The 21,308-nt window shown below is 42.2% G+C and overlaps 1 protein-coding gene across 1 annotated transcript in view; it reads left to right on the forward strand.

Annotated features, from left to right (window-relative positions):
• Window positions 1-483: 483 nt before the first annotated feature.
• VWF (von Willebrand factor) overlaps window positions 484-21,308 on the forward strand; it is a 119,407-nt gene continuing 98,582 nt past the window's right edge. Inside the window, exons 1-7 of the mRNA XM_041460362.1 lie at window positions 484-611; window positions 2,106-2,160; window positions 2,686-2,844; window positions 3,468-3,570; window positions 3,659-3,867; window positions 11,692-11,816; window positions 19,146-19,362. Coding sequence (XP_041316296.1) covers window positions 582-611; window positions 2,106-2,160; window positions 2,686-2,844; window positions 3,468-3,570; window positions 3,659-3,867; window positions 11,692-11,816; window positions 19,146-19,362 — 898 coding nt within the window. The 5' untranslated portion in view covers window positions 484-581. The remainder of the gene's footprint in view (window positions 612-2,105; window positions 2,161-2,685; window positions 2,845-3,467; window positions 3,571-3,658; window positions 3,868-11,691; window positions 11,817-19,145; window positions 19,363-21,308) is intronic.

Consider the following 21,308-nt stretch of genomic DNA (forward strand, 5'->3'; position numbering starts at 1 on the left):
CTGCAAACAAGTCAGAACAGGATGTGCTGTTTCAGAGGAATATTTCAAGGAGCAGATGTTGTTTCTCTGATAGAAGGTGGCAAAATTGAAGTGTTTTAGTACCTAGAGAATAAACCCAGGGCATTACTAGCTCTGAATTTTAATTTCTCATTTAAGGCAGTTGTTTAGGAAAAGAGGCTTAATGGTTCTGTGACCTTTGAGGTGGGGAGCATCCGACTATTCCCTTTGAATAACGTTCTGTCAAATAAATATGGTGCCTGTTGGCTCAGCCAGTGAGATTTGTCACACATACACATGTGAAATGTATTTCAAAGACTTTATCTGTCAGTTTTTAAAACTATTTCCCCTCATTGTACCTTCCTGGCAATTAAGAGTGCCTGATTTCCACGATAGCAATTTCATCTATTGTCTTGAGAATCAGGCGGATGTGACGTCTGCATTTTTGTCTTTCCTCTTAAATGGACAAGAGTTCCTGGCTTGTACAAAAACAAGAGATTTCAGACCGAAATCTTGACTTCTGAAGCACCAGGGGAACAATGGTGTTGTAGGCTAGAGGTGGAAACTGGAGGAGTTTTTTGCTCATGTGCAAGAGGAGTCTCGCACAGAAGAAGGTACATTCATTTCTAATTAAGCCAGTGATAAAACTGTAGATGGTTTTATACTGGCAGATCTTACTGGATTGTATTCTGATTTGTTAGTGGCACCTGCTCCATTAGAATTGGGGGAATCTCTATCTGCAGTGGAGAACAGAGTGGGAGGTGGATGGGGAGTGATGGGAAGGGATTTACACCTTGCCTTTTTTCTCTGCCTGCTTTGTAAAACAAAAGGGTTAACAATAACACTGTGCATGCACCAAAAATACAGTAGCAAGTGTGTATTATAAGAATAATAATGCCTGCTGTTTCCTTCACCATTCTTTGTAGTGTCTTTCCCATGCAGTTGGTACTTCTGAGCTGTCTTGCAGCCTTATGTCAGTTTGGGATTTGCAGCATTATATTATGAGTTATAGCATAGATCATTCTTTTCTTGTCTTGTGTATGAGTCAAACTCAGTGTTTATTTATGTGGCTGTAAGTTGGACCTACATAACTAACAGTAATAAGTGTGTGTCTATACCTGATATCTCAATTTGTCTTTGCAAAATGCATTCTAGTCTTTAATTGGAGGGTTCCTTTAGAAAAAGGTGTGTCTGGTCTTCTGGCATTAATATATTAACTTTGGTATATTTAAGCTTCTCTAGTTGCTTATATGATCATTGAAATTAATTCCCTTAGATGGAGCTCCCTGCAGCTTTCATACTTAACAGTTGATGTTTTGCCACTGAGCCCATGTAGTTCACAGTCTGCATGACCCTCCTATCCCATTATTAATTAATTTTTTTAAAGGCCTGGTCATCCTGGAGGTAGTTTAGGGAAAACAAAGACTGACATTCTGGTTGGTTGTAGAAACGAGGAGGCAATGCTAAAACTGATTTTGTTGAATGAAAATTTTTACCCTGGGCATCTATCGCTGCACGATTTCCTCCCTTTCCTTCTTGCCCCTTATCTCGAGCATGTTATCACCCAGAAATCAGTGGATTATGTGATTACAATGGTCTTCCAACAAATCTGCTGGCTGGTGCAAAACTTCTATGTTCTTTCTTTCCCTTTGTGGATGTTTGGGCAGGGTGCAAATCTTGTGCTGCAGAGGTGACTTCTACTGGAGCCAGCTTGGCTGAGCCAGTCTGGGGTGCATCTTCACATCAGGCTGGCTGAGAAATCATGATGTGTGTTGAAGGGCTTTGTGTGTAGAGTGTTAGCTGAGGGGAATTGGGGTATGTGTCTGTGTTGGATTGCATTTCCCATGGAGGTAGCTGACTTCCATGCCATGAGAAGTGGAAATGCAGGCAAAGAGTAATTAATAACTCTCCTAGATTATCTAGTTAAAGCAGGATGGAGGGCAGCTGAATTATTACAACTGTCTGCATGGATTATGGCTTTCTGAAATGTTACAGAGCCTCAATAATAATTTTCCTTATATAGAAAGGATAGAAAGTGATGAGGAGTTGTGAAACAGACTGTGTCTCAAACTAAGAATATTCTAAGCTGTCTCTTTGATTTTTAAAAGATGCTCCTCTTGACAGTGCTGCAAACAAACCTACTGCTGGCCACTGTAATCAAAGGTAAGAAAAGAGGTTTGGACTAGAATATATTTTCACTATTTTTTTGGTGAGATATGAGCCCCCCTTCCCCTTTTTGTACTGACCCAGGGATTCTCACCGTGCTGGAAGCATCAATAGTCGTTCCTTTTGTCTGTTTACCTTGGAGCAGGCACTGTGTTGAGTCCCAAACACTCTCTGAAGTCAGGGATGTTTGACTGAACAAGATATAGGGCTTTCCTAGTGCCCTATAGGCTTTAATGGGGTTGCAGGCAGGCACAAATGAACACATGGTATTTCTCAAAGGATCAGAACTTAAATTACCCCTGGTGTAAGGTTTGAGCTGGTGGAAAAAAAAAAAAAAAAAAGCATTTCAGTAATGCATATAATAACAAAAAAAAAGCTGTGATCCTATGGACTGCCATGCCAGGCTTACAGTCTGCCTAGAAACTGTCAGGACATCAGTGGAGATAAATTCCAGCAGAGAAGTTCCTGAATTGCAAAATGATTGCTTTAAATTGCAGGTTAATGTTGTGTTTTGATACTCAGGGTTATCAGGGGCTTCACTTCAGGAGTCATCTGTTGCCCGTTGCAGCCTTTTTGGGAATGATCACATCAAAACATTTGATGGTTCCTTGTACAATTTTGCTGGGTACTGCAGCTACCTCCTTGCTGGGGACTGTCACAAGCACTCCTTCACACTCTTAGGTGAGTCTGAGCTGGGTTCCATCACTGGAAAAAAAGACAAATAGTCCCCCTTTGTCAGATAGGATGGACCACCGCATAAAAAGGGGTCATGGTTGGGGTTTTTTATTTGTCTGTGGGTTGTATTGGGGTTTTTTGAGCTTGTTTTGGAAAGTGAGATTACTTCTGGGGCTTCTGTTATCCCTTGGTAATGTAGCTCATACATAAATAAACTGCTGAGAAGCAGGGATTTTCTTACTACTCCTACTAAAAAGAAGACCTTTACTAATTTTGTATTTTTTCAGGGGTTGTATAGATAAATATATCTATATATATATATCTATACAACCCTTTTGAATGAATTTTATCTATATTCTAAACCACACCAGTAAAGACAAATCCCACTTTCTAGGACAGAAGGCCTTGGAATTAGCATAGGCATCTGCAGAGTTATTCTTGGGCATAGGAGTGATGATATATGTACCAAAACTGTATGTGACTTTCATACCAACTGCTTTGGTAGATGTTTTTATATTCAGTAATAACTGTTCTGTGTTGGTCATAGTTTAAAATAGGTTTTTACTGGCCACAAATTGTCTTCCCGAGTCCCAGAACTAAGGGTCTTTGGTTGTGTTTCATCTCCTCAGGTGATTACCAGGATGGGGACAAAATTGGTTTCTCTGTGTATCTTGGAGAATATTTCAGTCTTCGCCTCTCTTTAGATGGAGTTGTGATGCAGGAAGAAAAAAGGTACCTGTAGGAACTATTATTCTAGCAGAAAACAACCTGATGGGTTTTGTGTGTCACATGTTGAGAATTTCCTGTTTTTTCTCTACAGGGTTTCCATACCTTTTGCCTCCAATGGTATATTTATAGAGAAAGAGGCAGGTTATTATAAGATATCCAGCAATGAGCATGGCTTTGTGGTGAAGATTGATGCCAGTGGAAACATTCAGATACTCCTTCAAGAAAAGCACTATAATAAGACCTGTGGGTTGTGTGGCAATTTTAATAAATTCCTCGAGGATGACTTCAGAACTCGGGAAGGTAAGGTTGCCACTAACTGATTGTATGTTAATGGATGCTCTGCATGCTTTTCCTGATTCAACAAAAATGTTACTGATCCAGCAAAAATGTTTATACAGAACCTGTCAGGTACCTCAAGTTGGTGTGTTGAAAAGCTAAGTCCTTTCATCTTCCTTTCTCCTGAAAGAAAATGGCAGTCATATTTCACTCCTGAGGAAAGCCCAGGCATCTGAACGTAGCATGTTTTGAAACCTGGAAACTTTCAAATGCAAAGATAAAGCTACAGGTTAATTCATGTGGGGAGACTGGCTAGAACTGGAAGACCCAATAAAAAAAGCTGTGTGAAATACCCATTGATTCAACATCAAATTTTTCATGGATTAGCCAAGATTGTTTAAGAATAGAAAGATGGAACAGCAGAAGACTAAATTCCTGATGCTTGCAGGTTTGGTGTGGATGCTGTTCTATAAAGGGGTTTGTTGTGATAAGGCACGAAATGATGATACAGACACTGCTGCTCTCGAGGGGAACAAAAAAGAAGCACTTTTATTTTTTGACTTTAACATTTATAGTTTTTTAAAGGTGACAGTGGATTGGAGGGTGACAGTGCCACCTCTCCAATGCCACTGGACAGACTAAGGGTCTATCAATTCTCTTTACCTCTATGAAAGAATGCAAAACATAGGTTATTTACAGAATTGTGTGTGAGAAAGTTTGTTGAAAGAATGTAAACATCAGAAGGCTTAACAAAGTCTTACAAAATCAGGGCGACAGGGGTTACCTTTTAATGACATTTCACCACCTATAAGGGCTGTTGGGTGTGGGGTACACCTTATATCACAGCAGTTCGTGGTGAGAATGAGGGGCAAGACCACCTTTGCTGACTCAGTACACCTTTGTTTCTGAACAGCCCTGAATGAGACTTTGAAGGATTGGTCTTGATTTGTGGTATTTCAGAGTGTCTTTTAATTCTGAGTGCTTACCTGAAGAGGAGAGGTTTGAAGTTAGTTAATACATAATATATTAGATTGATAACATGAAGTTGTATATTAAAAATAAATGATAGTGAAGATAGAAAGGGAGGCAAAGCAACTTGGAAAGGAACCTGGCAGTGCTCCAGAGATATGTCCTACTGGCACTCAGGATACATAAGCATAACTTCAGTGTACAGAAAAAAGATAGATCTCATGGTGTGTTAAAATGATTAATCTGTCCTTCAGCAATATAGATAGTAAGGAACAAACTCTGGTCACAAAACTGCTTGCCAGGGTTTGGATCCCTTGATGTCTGAATGAGATGAGATAGGAAGTTTATGGCTTTTTCTTGAGACAGTAAGTAGTAGTGAGGCCCTTAGAAAAAGCAGAAGCAAAAAAGGAGACTGTAATGCTTTGCATTATTCAAATGTATAAAAGGCCTCTCTGCTGCTGATGTTTAAATATTTTTCATACTGTATTTGTTTTACATGCTGGAGACTGTATCTTCCCTCTTAAAAAAACCAGTCCATTCACAGCCACAGATTTTGGAATGTAATAAAATCTATGACAGGGTCTCTACTTGGAGGAGCTGTAAAATAATAGAGGCGACAGAGAAAATGTGTTTTCTGTCTCTCTTACAGAAGTCAGGGATCTCCTCATGTTTATCCACCTGTGTGGATATGCAGATCTGTGATTTTAGCCTGAAGAATAGAACTCTGTGTCAACAATTCTGCCAGTTTTTCCAGTGATACAAAAGACCTTTCATTTAAACTAATTTAGAAGGAATTAGGCTGAACTATGCTTGAATTTGTTGTATCAGTGAAGGACGTCACTACACCCATGCACTGTTTGTCTCCTTGGCAGCTCTGCTGGTTCACTGGAGCGTTTCTTAACATACTTCAAGCAAATCAGTTATGGAATAATTCAGATCACTTTTTTTGTTTGCTTTGTAATACACTGTTGAATCTAGCTTCCAGGTAGGGGGCAACACAAACAGCTGGGAGAGGTAATATTTTTTTAAACAGAAAAAGTAGGCAGCCTCTTGGGAGCCTGTGAAGCATTTCACCCTTTTCACTAAAGTTTTTAGTTGTTCTCCTTTCAGGCTGATTAGATCTCCTGAAGGTCAGCCTATCCCAGGATGTGAGCTTGTGTAAGGACTTAGTGATCTGAGGGCAGTGAAGGGTTAAGGTTGCCAGCAGGCTGAACTGTCCTGTTGGTGTGTCCATTGCTTCCTGTTAAAACCTGGAATTTACCAGACTGGGGCCTCAGTTCTAATAAATCACATTTCTGGGGTGGATTTTTATTGGTAAGAGATGCATTAAGATCTTTGAGCTTCAGAATAACATGCAATGGCAACAAATGAAAATATGATTTTTCCATATTTTAGGGAAAGAAATTATTGTTGTTTAAGAACACAGTTAATCTGATTTTTCCCTTAAGAAAGTGGAATATGATATAGAACTTCATTGATTACATCTGAATTGTTTTTAGGGTGGTGGTGAAAGAAGAGGCAAAGCACCTGTTCTGTGAGTGGATAATACCACTTACAGCAATTAACAAAGGAGGCATGAACAGAAGGGTGTTTAAAATTTGGTGAACACTGTAATTGCTTTTCTCTTGATATATTTATACTCCTGTTCTATAATCTATTCAAATGTGGTGTTGTCATGGTGCTCTTATGACTCCTTGCTATGTTTTTAGTGTGAAGTGGAGAACTGATGAGAGTCTGATGACAGAATAACACACATTGTTTCTGTATATACTTTGAATGCTCAGCTGTTGAGGTCTGGAGCTCTGGATGATGAGAATAAAATGGACATTCTGCACCAGTAACACTGGTGGGACTGAGCTTTGAAGGCCTTAGGTGTTAGTTCTTGAACTCCCCCAAAAAGCCTCTCCAGTAGGTTTTGGAGTTCATAGAACATCCTGAGTTGAAAGGGACCCAGCAAGTTGAAAGAATCAGCAAGTCCTGGCCCTGAACAGGACACCCCAACGATGCCACCGTGTTGTCCAAACGTGTCTTGAGCTCTGGCAGCCTTGGGGCTGTGATGATTTCCCAGGGGAGCCTGTTCAGTGCCCCACCACCTTATGGGGGAAGAACCTTTTCCCAAAGTTGCAGACCTACTGTCCTTCAGACAGGGTGGGATGCTAAGTCACTGCCAGTGACAAGGTTCCTACAATAGCTCATCCTGTGGAGAAGTGCTCATGTCCTGTCCAGACTGACAAAAAACATTGACTTTTTTCTATGGGCTTGCTTGTTTATTGGATATGAAACAACCAAGCCAAACCTTGAGAGTTTTTTCTTGCACTTTAAGCATAACTAAAATATAAAAAGAAATGCCTCAGAAGCTTTCTAGGGTTTTTGTTTGGTCTTTTGTCTGTTTTTCTCCTAGACCCTAATGAAGTGTTTCCTCTCTGCACTTTCTAGCCAGATAAGGTCTGGTCCTTTATGGTCATTCTGTGAAGGCTTCTAAGACTTGCCAGTTGATCAGGCTCCGCTTTCTGATCTCAGCATGCACTTCCAACTGGTTGCCAGCCTTTGCTCCTATCAGAAAAATGAAGCTGAGTTCTTTCTAGATGCTCAGATACCTATTTGGCCACCTTCAGCCCACGTGCTTTATTCAGGGTCTGGGACTGAAGTTAGACCTTTCTGTTGTGAGGAGTGTGGCTGCATCACTAGGCTGTAGAGTTCTGGAGGGGGTTCTTTCCCTCTCATGTTCAGTATTTCTGATTTTACATTCATTGAACTGGAGAGGGCAGGAAAGATTTTATAGCTTGTGACTTTGTTATTTCATATCATTAATTTGGTGCAAAGTATAAAGCAATTTTTGGGCAGCCTTACCAATAGTTTTGCCTCTCTGAAATAATGTAAAACTGTGTAAAAAAACCTCCCAAAACAACAAACAAAAAAACCACCCTCATTCCCACCCCCCCAACCAACATGTGGAAGTTGGTTATTTACCAACTGAGACGCTATTTACCAATTAAGACTCACAGGACTGTAGTGTTTTGATCAAATTTCTGCACTTATTTTTATAGGTGAGTTAACAGAACCTGAGAGAGTTATCTGATGGGCCTGTGGCCATTTGGAAAATCTGCAGGAGGTCCAGGGAAGGAGGTCAGAGTTCCTGGGTTCCTGCTTCCCACTTCATGCCCAGAGCATGAGGTGGTTATTCCTGATGCTTTGCTTGCCTGACCATCAGTGTCAAAGTAAACAAGCTGGTGCCAGTTTCAGATTTCAGGAAGAACTGGTGATTGGAGGCTCAGATAATCATAGTGAACAAGGATTTTGCTGCAAAGAGTGGCCATCACCAGTCTGAAAATCGTTCTGAAGGGAGACAGACATGAGGGCAGCAATTGGAGCACTAAAGGCATAGTCCAGCAGGACACCCCTGGAGACCCTGCCTGCTGCTCAGGTGGTGGGGGGGTGGCCCTCTCCTCCAAGACTCTGCAAGGTCATGGGTGTTGTGATGTGTCTGGGGTTTAGGAGCAGGTGTGATTTGTGTTGTTCTTTAATATCTGCCTCCTGAACCCATGTTGCATGCTAAAAGGAGATTCCACCCTAGATGGCTGCCTGGAGGTCTTGGCTTTTGAGCAGCCAGTTTACCTGCTGGGATCTGTACTGTGGTCCTCATCAGGTATCAGGCATCTCATCATCCCTTCTTGAAGCACTTCTGTCCAAATCCTTTGTTTTCATTATGTTTTGTGACAACTTCTGTTTTCAGTACATTTCCTGCAAGTCTTAGACAAAACCACTCTTTTAGCCAGTGTCCCACCCAGGTTGCATGGAGGGCTTCTGGGTGTACGGCTCTGACGAGCCCTATGAGGGAGTTGTTTAGTTGTTTCTGTAGAATCTTGGGTGCTTCCAGGGAGAAGAGGTGACCACAGAAAGGACAGGAGGCAAATCAAAACTCTGCTGTGCAAGAGATGAGGGCAGTCCCGCTGTGTGGTGGGATTGCAGTGCCAGATTATGTTGACAGCATCACCTACCCACTTAAAACCCCAGGTTATTTTTTAGGCTGCTGTGTTGTCCCTTCCACTGCCTTTCCTCTTCTCCCTTCTCAAGTTCTTCAGCAGAAGGAAATGGAGGTGTCAGGTGGGAGAGGCCAGGGGTGTTGGCAGCTCCTCTTCCCTCTATCCAAAGCGGTCAGATGTGCTAGGGATATTTCTCCCACCCCATTTTTCTTCCTGAACACTCATCAAATAAGTGAAGTATTTAGGTTGGAAAAGACATCTAGGATTATTGACTTCAGCTTTTGAGAGATCACCACCTTGTCAACTAAACCAGAGCACTGAGTGCCACATCCGGTCATTTCTTGAGCAGTTACAGGGGTGGTGACTCCACCACCCTACTCAGCAGTCTGTTCCAATGCTTGACAATCCTCTCCATGAAGAAATTCTTCCTGGTGTTCAACCTGAACCTCCTGTGGTAGAGCTTGAGGCCATTTCGTCTCATCCTGTCCCTTGTTCCCTGGGAGCAAGGTAAGAGCCTGATTCCTACCTGGCTTCCCTCTCCTGTCAGGGAGTTGTGCAGAGCCAGAAGGTCCCCCCGATCCTCCTTTTTTCCAGGCTGAGCCCTTCAGCTGCTCCTCACATGACTGGCTCTCCAGACCATTCACTTACTTGAAGTGTGAGTCATAGAATACAGCTAACAAAGAATTAAAATCACATAATGCAAATGTTGTGTAAAAGAACTGCATAAGAGGTATAAATTTACAAGCACTGTAAGAAGAAAGAAAGAAAGAAGAAAAAAAATCATGAAAGGAGAGAAATGAAAATCAAGTGACCAGTATTTTAGGGCCAACTGTTGTCCTGACCTTCAAACCTTTGCCTGTGTGTGAGGGAGCCCCTGGGGGTAGCTACCAGCAGGAATCTTGGCATGGATGTGCATCCATGGGCTGGAGAAACACTGCTTCTGAGCAGAGCCCAGCTCCTGTTACACACCTGTTAGGGAAAGGCTGCCTTACTGCATAAAAAAGGGAAATCTGGCACCTTGTTTCTCCTCAGGCTGGCTTGCCTTGCTGCTTTACTGTTTATAATATGTGGTAAGCTAAAGGGTTGTGTTCTTCTTACTGCTGCATTTCTTTCCTTGTTCCAAGTTCTGGCTGCATAGATGAAAATTTTGTGTCTTTTATCCCCTTTCCCTGGGAGTCCTTTGCTATTTGCTGTGGGCCTGATACATGCTACCTTTAAAAGCCCCGAATTTCTAGTTTAAAAAACAAAAGTCTACAGGTCTTAATACCTCTGCCTTAGCATTGTCAGTGCAGTTTTCATGACTATCCCATAGTTTAGGAAGAGTTTTAGTGGTCTGTATATTCCTTGTGTTTGTACTAAACAGGGAGCTCAATGCAATCATTATTATCTATACATGTATATATTATTAAATAGTCCATAGTATACTTGGGAAGAATTTCTGTAGTATTCACGGTGACCCTCGTGGCAGGGAGAAATGATGCATCTGACTCCATGGATATCAGAAGGCTAATGAACTACTTTATTATACTATATTATTCTATAGTATATTACATTACATATAAACTGAATCTGCCAAGCACTCAGCTCTACTCACAACGGCACTCATCTCATGACTGTCAGCCCACAGTCCCGACACACACATGCTTGGCCTTGATAGGCCAAGGAAACAAAACACCATCACTTTAGGTCAACAATCTCCATATTGCATTCTACTGTGGCACAATACAGGTGCAGCAAATGAGATAAGAATTGTTTTTCCTCTCTCTGAGGTTCAGAGAATGTGAATCTCAGAAATATTCTTGGGAAGTTGTGCCTTGTGTTTTTCTGTGAAGAGAAACGTGGCTACAAATTTCTTCTGGTTTCTTTTGGTTTTCAGATACAGCCAGGCTTGTATTTCAGTCTATCCTCTACATAAGGTCTTGGGAATGCATTAACACTGGCAGATGATATTCTCACAGGCACCACAATGGAGTTTAAAAAAATTAAAAAAAAAATTAAAAAAGGGTCACAAATTTTTTTTTAGTAGCATGTGCCCATAATAGGAAACCAGAGATAGTCCTGGAACCAGCAGGGTCATGGGTGGTAAAAGAGGATGGAGGAAACATTCCCTTTCTGGGAGGATCCTCCTTCTCAGAAGGATGGAGCAAGAGCAGCAGAGAGGTGGTTTGTATCTCCTGGGAAGTCACAGCCATACCAACTCGTTCAGCTTTGCTTTTATGCAAAATTGATGCAAATTTTGTTAAGCCTGGGCCAGGAGCTGCTTGTCCTGGGACAGAGGAGCATGTTTCAGGACATCTTACCCAGAAAGAGGATGGGCCCAAACAATGATGGTGCATGTTAAGCTTCTTTGCACACAAGATTTAGTTTTGGACAGGAGAAAAATCAAGGCTAGCTGGGATCAAGAGTGCTAATGCTTTCTACAATTAGGGAAAGCAGATGGGTTTGTTTACCTCTCTAATGTGTTTTGTGCTTTATTGACAACTTTTAAGTGGTAAGAAGATGTGCAGGCATGCTTTGCCTCCTGTAGACTGTAGCTGACCAGCAGCAACTCCTACCATGTTCATGCAGGTGTGAGGGAGGTGGGAGCTGCCTTCTGCAGGCTTTAGTCTGTCCTTGAGCGTAGAGACGTCCTTAGCAGAACAAAATCCATATCACTGATAGTGGCTTTCCTACAGTCAATCTGTTTGGAATAAAAATCCAAATGTATATTTATATACAATTGTATATAATATATACATATACAATATATAAATATACAAATGTATATTTATATACAACAGTTTATATTTTTAAAGAGAGCTTTCAGCAGACTATCACCTTAATAGCAGTCAATAATGCCCACTTGTTGCTAAAACCCCTCAAACAGCATGTTGCTTCTCCTCTTCTTCATTCCCAGGGACCCTGGTGGGGAACAGTTACGATTTTGCCAACTCCTGGGCTTTGCACAGTGAAAACAAGCACTGCAAGAGAGTGCAGACTCCAAGCAACACCTGCAACATTTCATCTGATATGGCAGAGAAGGTTGGTGCTGCACGATGCCATTCTGGTTTCAATCCTCCCCTACCTGAAAGGCAACTTGCCTGCCCTTTGGCAGAAGAACAGAAATCACAGAATATTCTGATTTTGAAGGGACCCACAAAGATCACTGACTCCAACTCCTGGCCCTGCACAGGACAGCCCCAAAATCCCACCCTGTGCCTGAGAGCATTGTCCTCCAAATACTCCTGGAGCTCTAGCAACCTTGGGGCTGTGACCATTCCCTGGAGAGCCTGTTCAGTGCCCCAGCACCCTCTGGGGGAAGAACCTTTTCTGATATCCATCCTAAACCTGTTACCTACCTACCTACCTACCTATAACCACCTTCCCCTTCCCCCCACCCCAAGCATTAAATAGACAAACAAAGGAAACATCAGCACATTTGAGGCTGAAGTGTGAATTACTGCCAAAGAAATGATGATGTTACTTGGGAAAGGTGTGTTTCAGTGATTCCTGCAGAATGAGGAATTAGTTAATTCCCTTTCTGATTGTGCCAGCACGGAAGCATCAGTTCTGAAGCCTCTGTGGGCACTGCCTCCCCCAACGGTATTTGTGAATTTGTTGCAGTTTGTATACTTGGGAGTCAGCAGAGGAGGGAGATGATCCTCAGGCAGTTTTTGACAGAGGAGATGTTTTCTGTTGGTGTTCCAAAAGCTCTGTATCACCAGGCTATTTCCCTTCCCAGGAGGAAGTTCCTTCAGCTATGTGTACAGATAGCAGTGCTGATTTAGTGAAAAAACACAGAACTATTTGCCCTGGCCAACTCTGTGACCCCCTTTGCTGCATCAACCTTTTTTTTCCTTGTCTTTTATAAGTACAAACAAGTTTCTTGTTTCCCTTAGACAGGGTGTGGATGCAGGCAGATGGTCACCAGCTCAGGGAAGAAAGTAGCTTTGAATATTTACTGAAGCATGTGGTGTTAACAGGTTATGACTGTTGTGGTAAACTGAGCCTTCATCCCTTGAGGGGTTACAACTGATTCCATGTACTCTGTGGTAAATCAGAATTATTTCCCGGATGCCAGGTTTAGATTTATACCAGAGTGACTGAGGCTGAAATGTAGTTGTTAGTTTCTCACTATTCAAGTCCTGTAGACCGGTATTTGCTAAACTAGACACAAATAGCTTCTTAAGAGTAGTAGCACTTCCTGGAACATATCTGCTCTCCAGCTAACGTGAGTGCTGGCTTCCTAAGCTACCTGGAAAAGGCTAACTAAGAGTTGGACAAGTTGCGAAGTTCTGATTCTTTCTGCTTCCATTAAGCTTTTGGATGGGGATGCTTCAGATGTGTTGTGAATTCAGTGAAGGATGCTCGTATTCCTCAGCACTTCAGCCTCACTACCTGCAAAACTGGTTGAGGAATTAGAACAGTGATTTCAGGTTGGAAATCTCCAGTTGATGTTTCTTGCTTGGGCAGAGGTGGTGTGTGGGGGATGTTTCTGTCATGGCTGGGCTTGAGTAAAGCTGTGTGGTGCCAGGCACCAAAGCATGAGGGATTCCAACCTGGCTGAGGCTTTTTTAGAGACAGGGCTGCTCAACAGTACAGGGAGCTGCCAGGGGATCAGAGGGATGGAGCAGCTCTGCTGTGAGGAAAGGCTGAGGGAATTGGGATCGTTCAGCCTGGAGAAGGGAAGGCTTTGAGGTGACCTCATTGTGGCCTTGCAGTGCCTGAAGGGAACCTATAGGAAAGATGGAGAGAGACTCTTGACAAGGGCCTGGAGTGACAGGATAAGGGGCAATGGCTTCACACCGACAGAGAGCAGGTTTAGATTGGATATTGGATATATTGGGAAGAAGAAATTCTTCCCTGTGAGGGTGGAGAGACCCTGGCACAGGTTTCTCAGAGCAGCTGTGGCTGCCCCATCCTTGGCAGTGTCCAAGGCCAGGTCAGATGAGGCTCTGAGCAACCTGGGCTAGTGGAAGGTGTCTCTGCCCATGGCAGGGGTGTGTACCTGTGTGATCTTTAACCATCTTTAAACCATCTTACGATTCTTTAAACCTGGTTACAGTTCCAGAGAAAGGGTAGTTCTTGTGACTGGTTGTGGTCCCTGGAATTTTATCTGTTCAGGTGAGTTTAGAAAGTGTCAACATTGCAGCTGAGGATGGGGAGTGGCATGCAGGGTGAAATCCAGTCTGATGGGTCAAGTACAACTAATTTGTATTTTATACAAATGCTGTTAAATATTGATGCTTTGTTGATAAAGTTTTCTTTCCCACAAACTGAAGAAAATTATATTCTCTCTCATGTGAATTCATAAGGCAATGTTAAATGCTGTGAGCTTAATTTATTCAGTGTGCAAGAATAAACACAGCACTATTAACAGAAGTCCAGCCAAACAAGTGCCTGCTGAAGAATGTAGGGCTTTTTAATAGTGTGCTTTGTTTGCTTGCCTCAGCTTCAGGAATGTAAATCTCCTTGGTTTCCCTGCCTCCCTCCTTGCCAGGCAGTCAGCTGTTAGGTGAGGAAAACAAAAGCTCTGCTTCAAGGCACTCCTCCCACCCCAGTGCCCCCACACTGGGTAGGTCTGTGGTTTTCTTTATCCTCTCTGTCCCCCGCCCCCCACCCCGGCCAACAGCATCCTTGGAGAGATGGCTTCTGGCTTCTTTCAGCAGGATTTGTAATGACTGACAGAGACCAGATTTAGATCGGATATTAAGAAGAAATTCTTCCCTGTGAGGGTGGGGAGGCCCTGGCACAGGTTGCCCAGAGCAGCTGTGGCTGCCCCATCCCTGGCAGTGTCCAAGGCCAGGTTGGATGGGGCTGTGAGCAACCTGGGCTAGTGGAAGGTATCCCTCCCCATACCAGGGGGGCTGGAATGAGATGATCTTTAAGATACCTTCCAACCCAAACCATTGTATGACTCTATGCAGTGGAGTCAGAAAGCCCTGCTGTTCCTTTATCTTTAAATCCTAAAAAATGTAAAAAAAAATTTTTTTGGAAGTTTCTGTCTTGTTGTCTTGTTTGGAAGCTTCTATCTTCTTTCTGTTTTGTCTCAGAGCTGACACAGCTCTGAGTGTCAGCTGAGAAATCTTGAACCAGCTCCACTCTTACCCCACTGTTGCAAGGGCCTTTCCCTGCTCTCCACCTCTAAAACACACACACATTTAGTATGATTAGCTGCCTTGCCTCAGGATCCAGAGAGCATTCCAAACTGGGCAGTGTTGGAGGGAGGAAGAAAGCCTTCCTACCATGCCCTGCCCTCTGCAGCTGATGTTTAATTACTCAAAAGGCACCTCACTGCATTGTCTGATCCTTTTTTCACTGGTTTAGGCTGTTCAACAAAGTACTGCAATTTAACAGGCTCAAAGATGACCAACAGCATGGGTAACATGGATATGAAAATACAAATGGGTGATCTGGAAAAGGATGGCAACAAGGCAGCCTTGAAAACAAAAATGTGTATGGTTTAAAGCATTGCAATTGATTACTGTGTTCTTATACATTACCTTTATTTTGTAGGTTTCACCTCTAACAGAAATGGTGTGTGGTGGCCAGAGGTCACTGTATTATCTCCTTTTTTCTTCTCTTATTAGGAAATCATACCTATTGTATGTTAGATGTGACAGTTATTGAAATTTCATCTAATTTCTTCTTTTGCTGAAATTCAGCTCTTACTGCAGTTGGTAAAAAACAGTTCCCCCATTATCCCATGGAATACTTCCATATGTAATAAAGAAATAGCATTATTCCCAGCTCTGGGAATACAAGTAGAAATTTTCAGCTTTGGACCATAATTCATCATGGTTGTGGTCAGAGACAGGTCCAGCAAAGGTCCAGAGGTCCAGCCCTGTCCCTGGATGTGTTCAAGGCCAGGTTAGATGGGGCTTGGAGCAACCTGGTCGAGTGGAAGGTGTTCCTGCCCATGGCAGGGGATTGGACTAGAGGATCTTTAATATCCCTTGCAACCCAAATCATTCTATACAATATAATAATATATTACATGGGTAAAAATGAGGCCCACTATATCTAAAATCTCATTTTTCTTCATCAGATTAATAAGCATTCAAAGGAAGTGATTTCTTTCAGTTGTTATCTAGTCTGCTGAAACATACAGCCAGTGTTTGGTGTATTAAACATACTGGGTTTGGATGTTTTTAATGTGAGAAGGTGGGAGGCTAAATCTTTCTCCATGAAATATATTTTCTGAAAAACTAGACCCAGTTAATGGCACCAAAATATATCCTTCCTGAGTGTTCTGGAGAATCCATAGGTGTATCTGCACACCATTGGGTTTAAATTCAAGGGAACAAGAGGGTGTCTTTGATTTCTTCTGTTATTTGTTAGGTTCTCTCTCTTTAATGGTAATTGCTAAGCTGTGTACAAATGCAGTTCATGCAGCAGCAGAAGGAAATGCCACAGAAATGGGAAGAATGTACAAAATTCCACCTCCAGCTCTGTGTGGTGGGCCTGGGGCAGAAGGAAGGTCAGCAAGTTTTGTGGTTGCTGAGGGTTTCCAGTGCCAGGACCCCGCCAACCTATTTAAAGAAACATTTAAAATAGGACTAGTGCAGAAGGGAAGGGAGAAATTTTACAACCTTTACCTGCATTTCAGATACTGCAGTCACTCCTGCTAATTTTAATCTTACAGCCACCTTTATCCTAAGCACTGTTTCAGCCTGAGGCTTCACTCTCCAGTGTATTGGGTTTAAATACTTCTTTGTGTGGAGCAGGTTCAATGAGCAGGACTGTTACAGCAGTGGCTGAGGCTGCCAAATATCTAATACTCACCACTGTCCTCTAAACTAAAGAATAAGGACCTCTCTTAGTCCAGCCTGACCAGTGAGTTTTAAAGAAAGGAAGAAATTAAAATAAAAATAATTTGCACAATGGTTAGAGTTGGAAGGGGTCATTGAGTCCAATTCCCTGCTTCCAATAGGGCCATCCTAGATAAGGCTGCTCAGGTCCTTGTCCACTCACATTTTGAATATCTCCAAGAGTGTTGGTTCCATACCCTCTCTTTGACCATCCTCACAGTGAAATTTTTTTGGTTTTGTATCTATTTGGATTTACCCATATTTCAGCTTATTTGTCATGATAATTGAGATATGTCTGAAAGATAGGAAAATTTCAGCTATAACTTTTTTCCTAAAGTCACTGGAAAATCTGATGAAATTTGAATGGCAAGAAAACCTTTACATAGAGAAAACGAACTGTTCCTTTTCAACATATATCACTTGGTTTCTAGATAATCAGCTGGAGCTCAGCCTTTACTATGCTGTTAGGGAACAAATCCAAGACCAAAGAACTAGAGGAAAAGAAAAATGGGTTAATTTTTTTTTGTGTGTAATCTCCTTTGTTTTTTAAGTCACTTTCCCATCTACAAATGTTCCTTTTAGTGGAATATACAGTCTGAGTTTTGCTGTTTGAGTTGTATTAACAGGCTATTACCTTTAGAAACTTAATTAGCTCAGCCCCTAGATGGGATTGTTGCATATACTGGTTTCCCACTGCACTTGATACTATCTGGATCAAGGCTTTGGTCCAGGAGTTGCTGTACTGCTCATCCTCTGAATGGCTCTGAGCTCGCTGTTGGTTTTATCAGTTTCATCTCCAAGCCCTGCTTTAATAGCTTTCTTGGCTGCTTCTGTTGTTGTTCCACCCTTAGGGCACCTTTTCAGCTCTTCTGTATTTCTGTGGGTCTTAGAGCAGCACCACCCACCATTTATGTAGTTCCTGCTCCCCCCTGCTTCCTAGTGTCTTTTTTTCTTTTCCCATCTGGTTCAGCATGGTGGGCACTGTCTGGGGATCAGAATTATCCCAGGCTGGAGCTGAATTTCTGATTTTCGCCATGTCCAGCTCTCAGCACTGTTTTAAGTTCCCTGAGTCCTTTCTCAGAAAGCCCAAAACCTCTTTGCACATGTGGTTGTTCCCTGAGCCCTTTGCTAAACTTGGAATACGTTTCAAATGGAGTAGACATTTCTGATTGGTTTGTTTTCATAAGCAAGAAATTCTGTCTTGCCTCAGACATGTACTAGCTTGAGTTGATCACCTGAACAAAACACCCTTTAGACAAAATAAAAAGGTATTTTCTACTCAGCAGTTTTCCTATACAGACGCCATAGCTGCCATTCAGAGAAATCATCTTTATTTTTTCCATTGGGATTTTTTTGATCTCCATTTTTCATCTCCCAGAAAATGAGATGCTTTGAATTTTTTTTTTTTTTTTTTTTTTGTTACACAGCAGCTTGTATGTGCTGTCACCTCAGATACATGTAAAGTTTTTTAGAAGTAATGAATTGTAACTGTGAACCACTATGAAGAATATGCCCTCTAACCACTGAGTATAACACCTACAAAATACACCATGGTTTACATTTGCTTACATAAAACACTGACAAATAAGTAGAAGAAAGTTATGTTCCAACTCTTAGTTGTGCTGGGCTTGTATCAGAAAATTGTTTTTCACTTAGCTAAACTCAGTGCCATCCTTTCAGAAAGTTGCTCTGGGGACCTCAGACTCATTGAACTGTGACATAATGTGCACAAAAGAGTTTATCTGGGAGCCTCCTCTGGAGAATTTAATCATACTCTAAGTTTTCCTTAGGTTTTGTTTCACATACAGTTGAGTTTCCTCTCAGGTTTCTGCTGTCTGAAAGAAGAGGTCTTGATACCTCCTCCTGTCTCCCTGTAGTGTCCTTCCCTTACACTGGCTCTCACCATGCTGATTTAACTCAGGAGAAAAGCAGAACAAATTGCTTTTCTTCCCTGGGCTATTGTTCCCTATTTATCTGAGCTAAATTGACCTGCTGTGCTTTGGACAAGCCAGCAGGAGTGATGGGAACGTGTGGCCAGAAGTGGAAAACAAATTTAATTCCTGGGATTTCAGTCAGACTCAATCTTTCCCTCTGACACCTGCTCTGGTCACTTGTTATCCAAAAGATTGTCTGGTTGTTTTTCTTCCTACCTACCTTAGTTCCCCTCTGTTGCTGTGTGCACCTTCCTGGGAATCCAGGAACCATCCAGTTCTTTTCTGGGAAGCCAAAGGAAGTAGAATGCCTCTATCCTTTTGCTGACTGACTGATGTGTTTCTGTGTGAAACATCCCTTATGTGATACTCTATTCTACAACAATCGGTGTATTAATGTATCCATGCATGTAATGAATAAATGGGTAGAGCTCAGTCTTAGCTCTTGACTATTATTAACTGTATGATGGTGTAAAATAAGAGCTGTGATGTGTTAACAACAGTGGTGATGGTGTGTTTGAAAAAGTTGAGTTTTCCCTTGTCTTCCTGAGACTATAGGAAGTAATTTTGTCCCCCTCTCTCTCTGTCTCTCTCTCTCTCTATCCCTTTGTCCCTCACTTCTCGTGCAGGGTGTCCTAGAAACCTGCCAGCTGCTGAGCACATCGCTGACCTTCTCCCGGTGTCACCATCGAGTGGATCCTGAGCCGTACATCAGCCTCTGTGAAAGGGACATCTGCGCCTGTCCCCAGGGCGTGGACTGTCATTGTCCTGCCTTTCTGGACTATGCCAGGAACTGCGCTCACGAAGGAGTAATTTTGGAGGGGTGGCCTGAAGAGAGCTCGTGCAGTAAGCTGGCGGATTTATTCCTAGGCTGCTCATCCCCAATAGGATCATGCCTGTCTTGCAGATTTTTGTCCTGCAGCTAAAAGTAGATGGTGCTTTTTTAGGGAGTTGGTTCATATATAGGAAGTGCCTTTGCTCACTCCCCCTTTCAGCTTTCCATCACCCACCTTTTTCTAGAAGTTCTTGTCCCCAAAGCAGTATTGTTTGAAGCATTTATAAAGAAGAGTCTGAGCTGTTACATGTCCCACCACATTGTATGCAGTCAGTGAAGGCTTATTTGATACACAGAGGTATAGACTAGGATGTTTAGGTGCTGTTTTACATATGGTTCAGAAGTATGACATTTTCCAGCCCGTATTTTTTAAGTCAGCATCTTTGTGAAATGCTCTCTAACGTTTTTGCATAAATACAATTGTTTCACCCTTTATTTGCTTGAATCAATTGCCTTCAAATTGAGATGTTGCCTTTTTAAATCTAATTTTTGTCTAGGTTAGAGATCCTGATTGCATCTTGAACTGCTGCCTTAATTAGCCCAATTTTGCTGAGTTCAGAGGTCCTGATTGTGCCTGTGCTGAGGTTTTGCAACAGGGAAGAGCACAGACTGACTGAGATGGGTTGTATTTATAGAGGAAAAGTCATGTTTGCACCTACCGCTGAGAACCATGGTTTAATAGAAAGCATTCAAAAAATAATTAAAAAAATCTACTAATATCATGTTCTCAGTGATTTTTCGTATGGTTTTTTGTTATGAGAAAGGACGTTTTCCCTGGAACGTTTGTGTAAATTGACTTAATGGGATAAACTGTCTGATTTGTACTGACAGCATTTGGTTCTCTGGTACAGATATTCTGCTATTGGCCACTGAAGAAATCTGTGCCTTCAGACTGTGGTTAGGGCAGCAAGATGCTGCCAGCCACTTGTTCTAGGGATTGTACGGACTGAGTTCTAGCAGTAATTTATTACCTTTCCATTGGGACATAAAAGGGATCTATTAAAGCTCATCTCCTTTCTCAGGGTGTGAGCCAGATAACCCATTTTTGCTGTGGCTCTTTGTAAGTCTGATTAAAAGCCACAAGTGAAATGAGCCTTTCTGTGATCCCAGGAGCTTTGGAGCTCATTTCTAACCCTTGAATTCATGAGCTGCAGTTTGTTTTTTTCTCCTGAGTCAGGAAAGAGGGAAGTGTCCCACTACCACAGCAGGAGCTCTATTTTCTGTCACCCTTCATCTGTGCTATGGTGCTTTCTCAGGAGATGATGATGATGATGGAGATATGGAATGCTCTGCTGTGTGGGAAGGACTCTAGTGCTGGGCACACTGTGCAAGTTGGTGCCCGAGCCCAGGGCAAGATCACTCCTTCGTTACCCTCCCACCTCTTCAGCAGAGGATTGGCTTGGAAAGGGCAGTCTCTAACCTTTTCTTCCCACTTCATGCCCCTGCAGTCTTGTAGGACATGGTGTGTGTATGCATTGAAGAGAAGGAATGCCTGTAATAGTGTGTTTGCGTAATGGCCTGGCCTAGATAATGGCAGCAGTGGAGATACCAGGCATGGGTGTTATCTTGAGCTAGTGGTTCCCTGGAAGAAGGAGGATGGGATTTCAGAGTTTTAACTGTCTCCTGGTTCTCCCTGGAAACACCAAACAGGATAATTTCACAAAAGAGTGGAGTAAGTGCATGGCTTACAGGTGCAAACATGGACAACCATGGACAACCATGTCTGTCCAAATTGCTTAGATATTATTGCAAAACTTCTCCCTGGGCTTGATTATTCTTAATGCACTTGGGTTTAGTTATTAAGACTCAATTTATTAGAAAACAAATTGGCTTTGACTTCTGAGTATTTACTATGCTACTTGACAGATGATATTGCAGCAAATTGAAAATCAGATATTTCTAAAATGTTCTGCTTCTAAAAAAGAAATAATCATTTGGAAGTTGACATGACTTTTTG

The sequence above is a fragment of the Pyrgilauda ruficollis genome, unplaced genomic scaffold, assembly GCF_017590135.1.
Source record: "Pyrgilauda ruficollis isolate IOZ18807 unplaced genomic scaffold, ASM1759013v1 scaffold142, whole genome shotgun sequence".
NCBI classification, from domain to species: domain Eukaryota; kingdom Metazoa; phylum Chordata; class Aves; order Passeriformes; family Passeridae; genus Pyrgilauda; species Pyrgilauda ruficollis.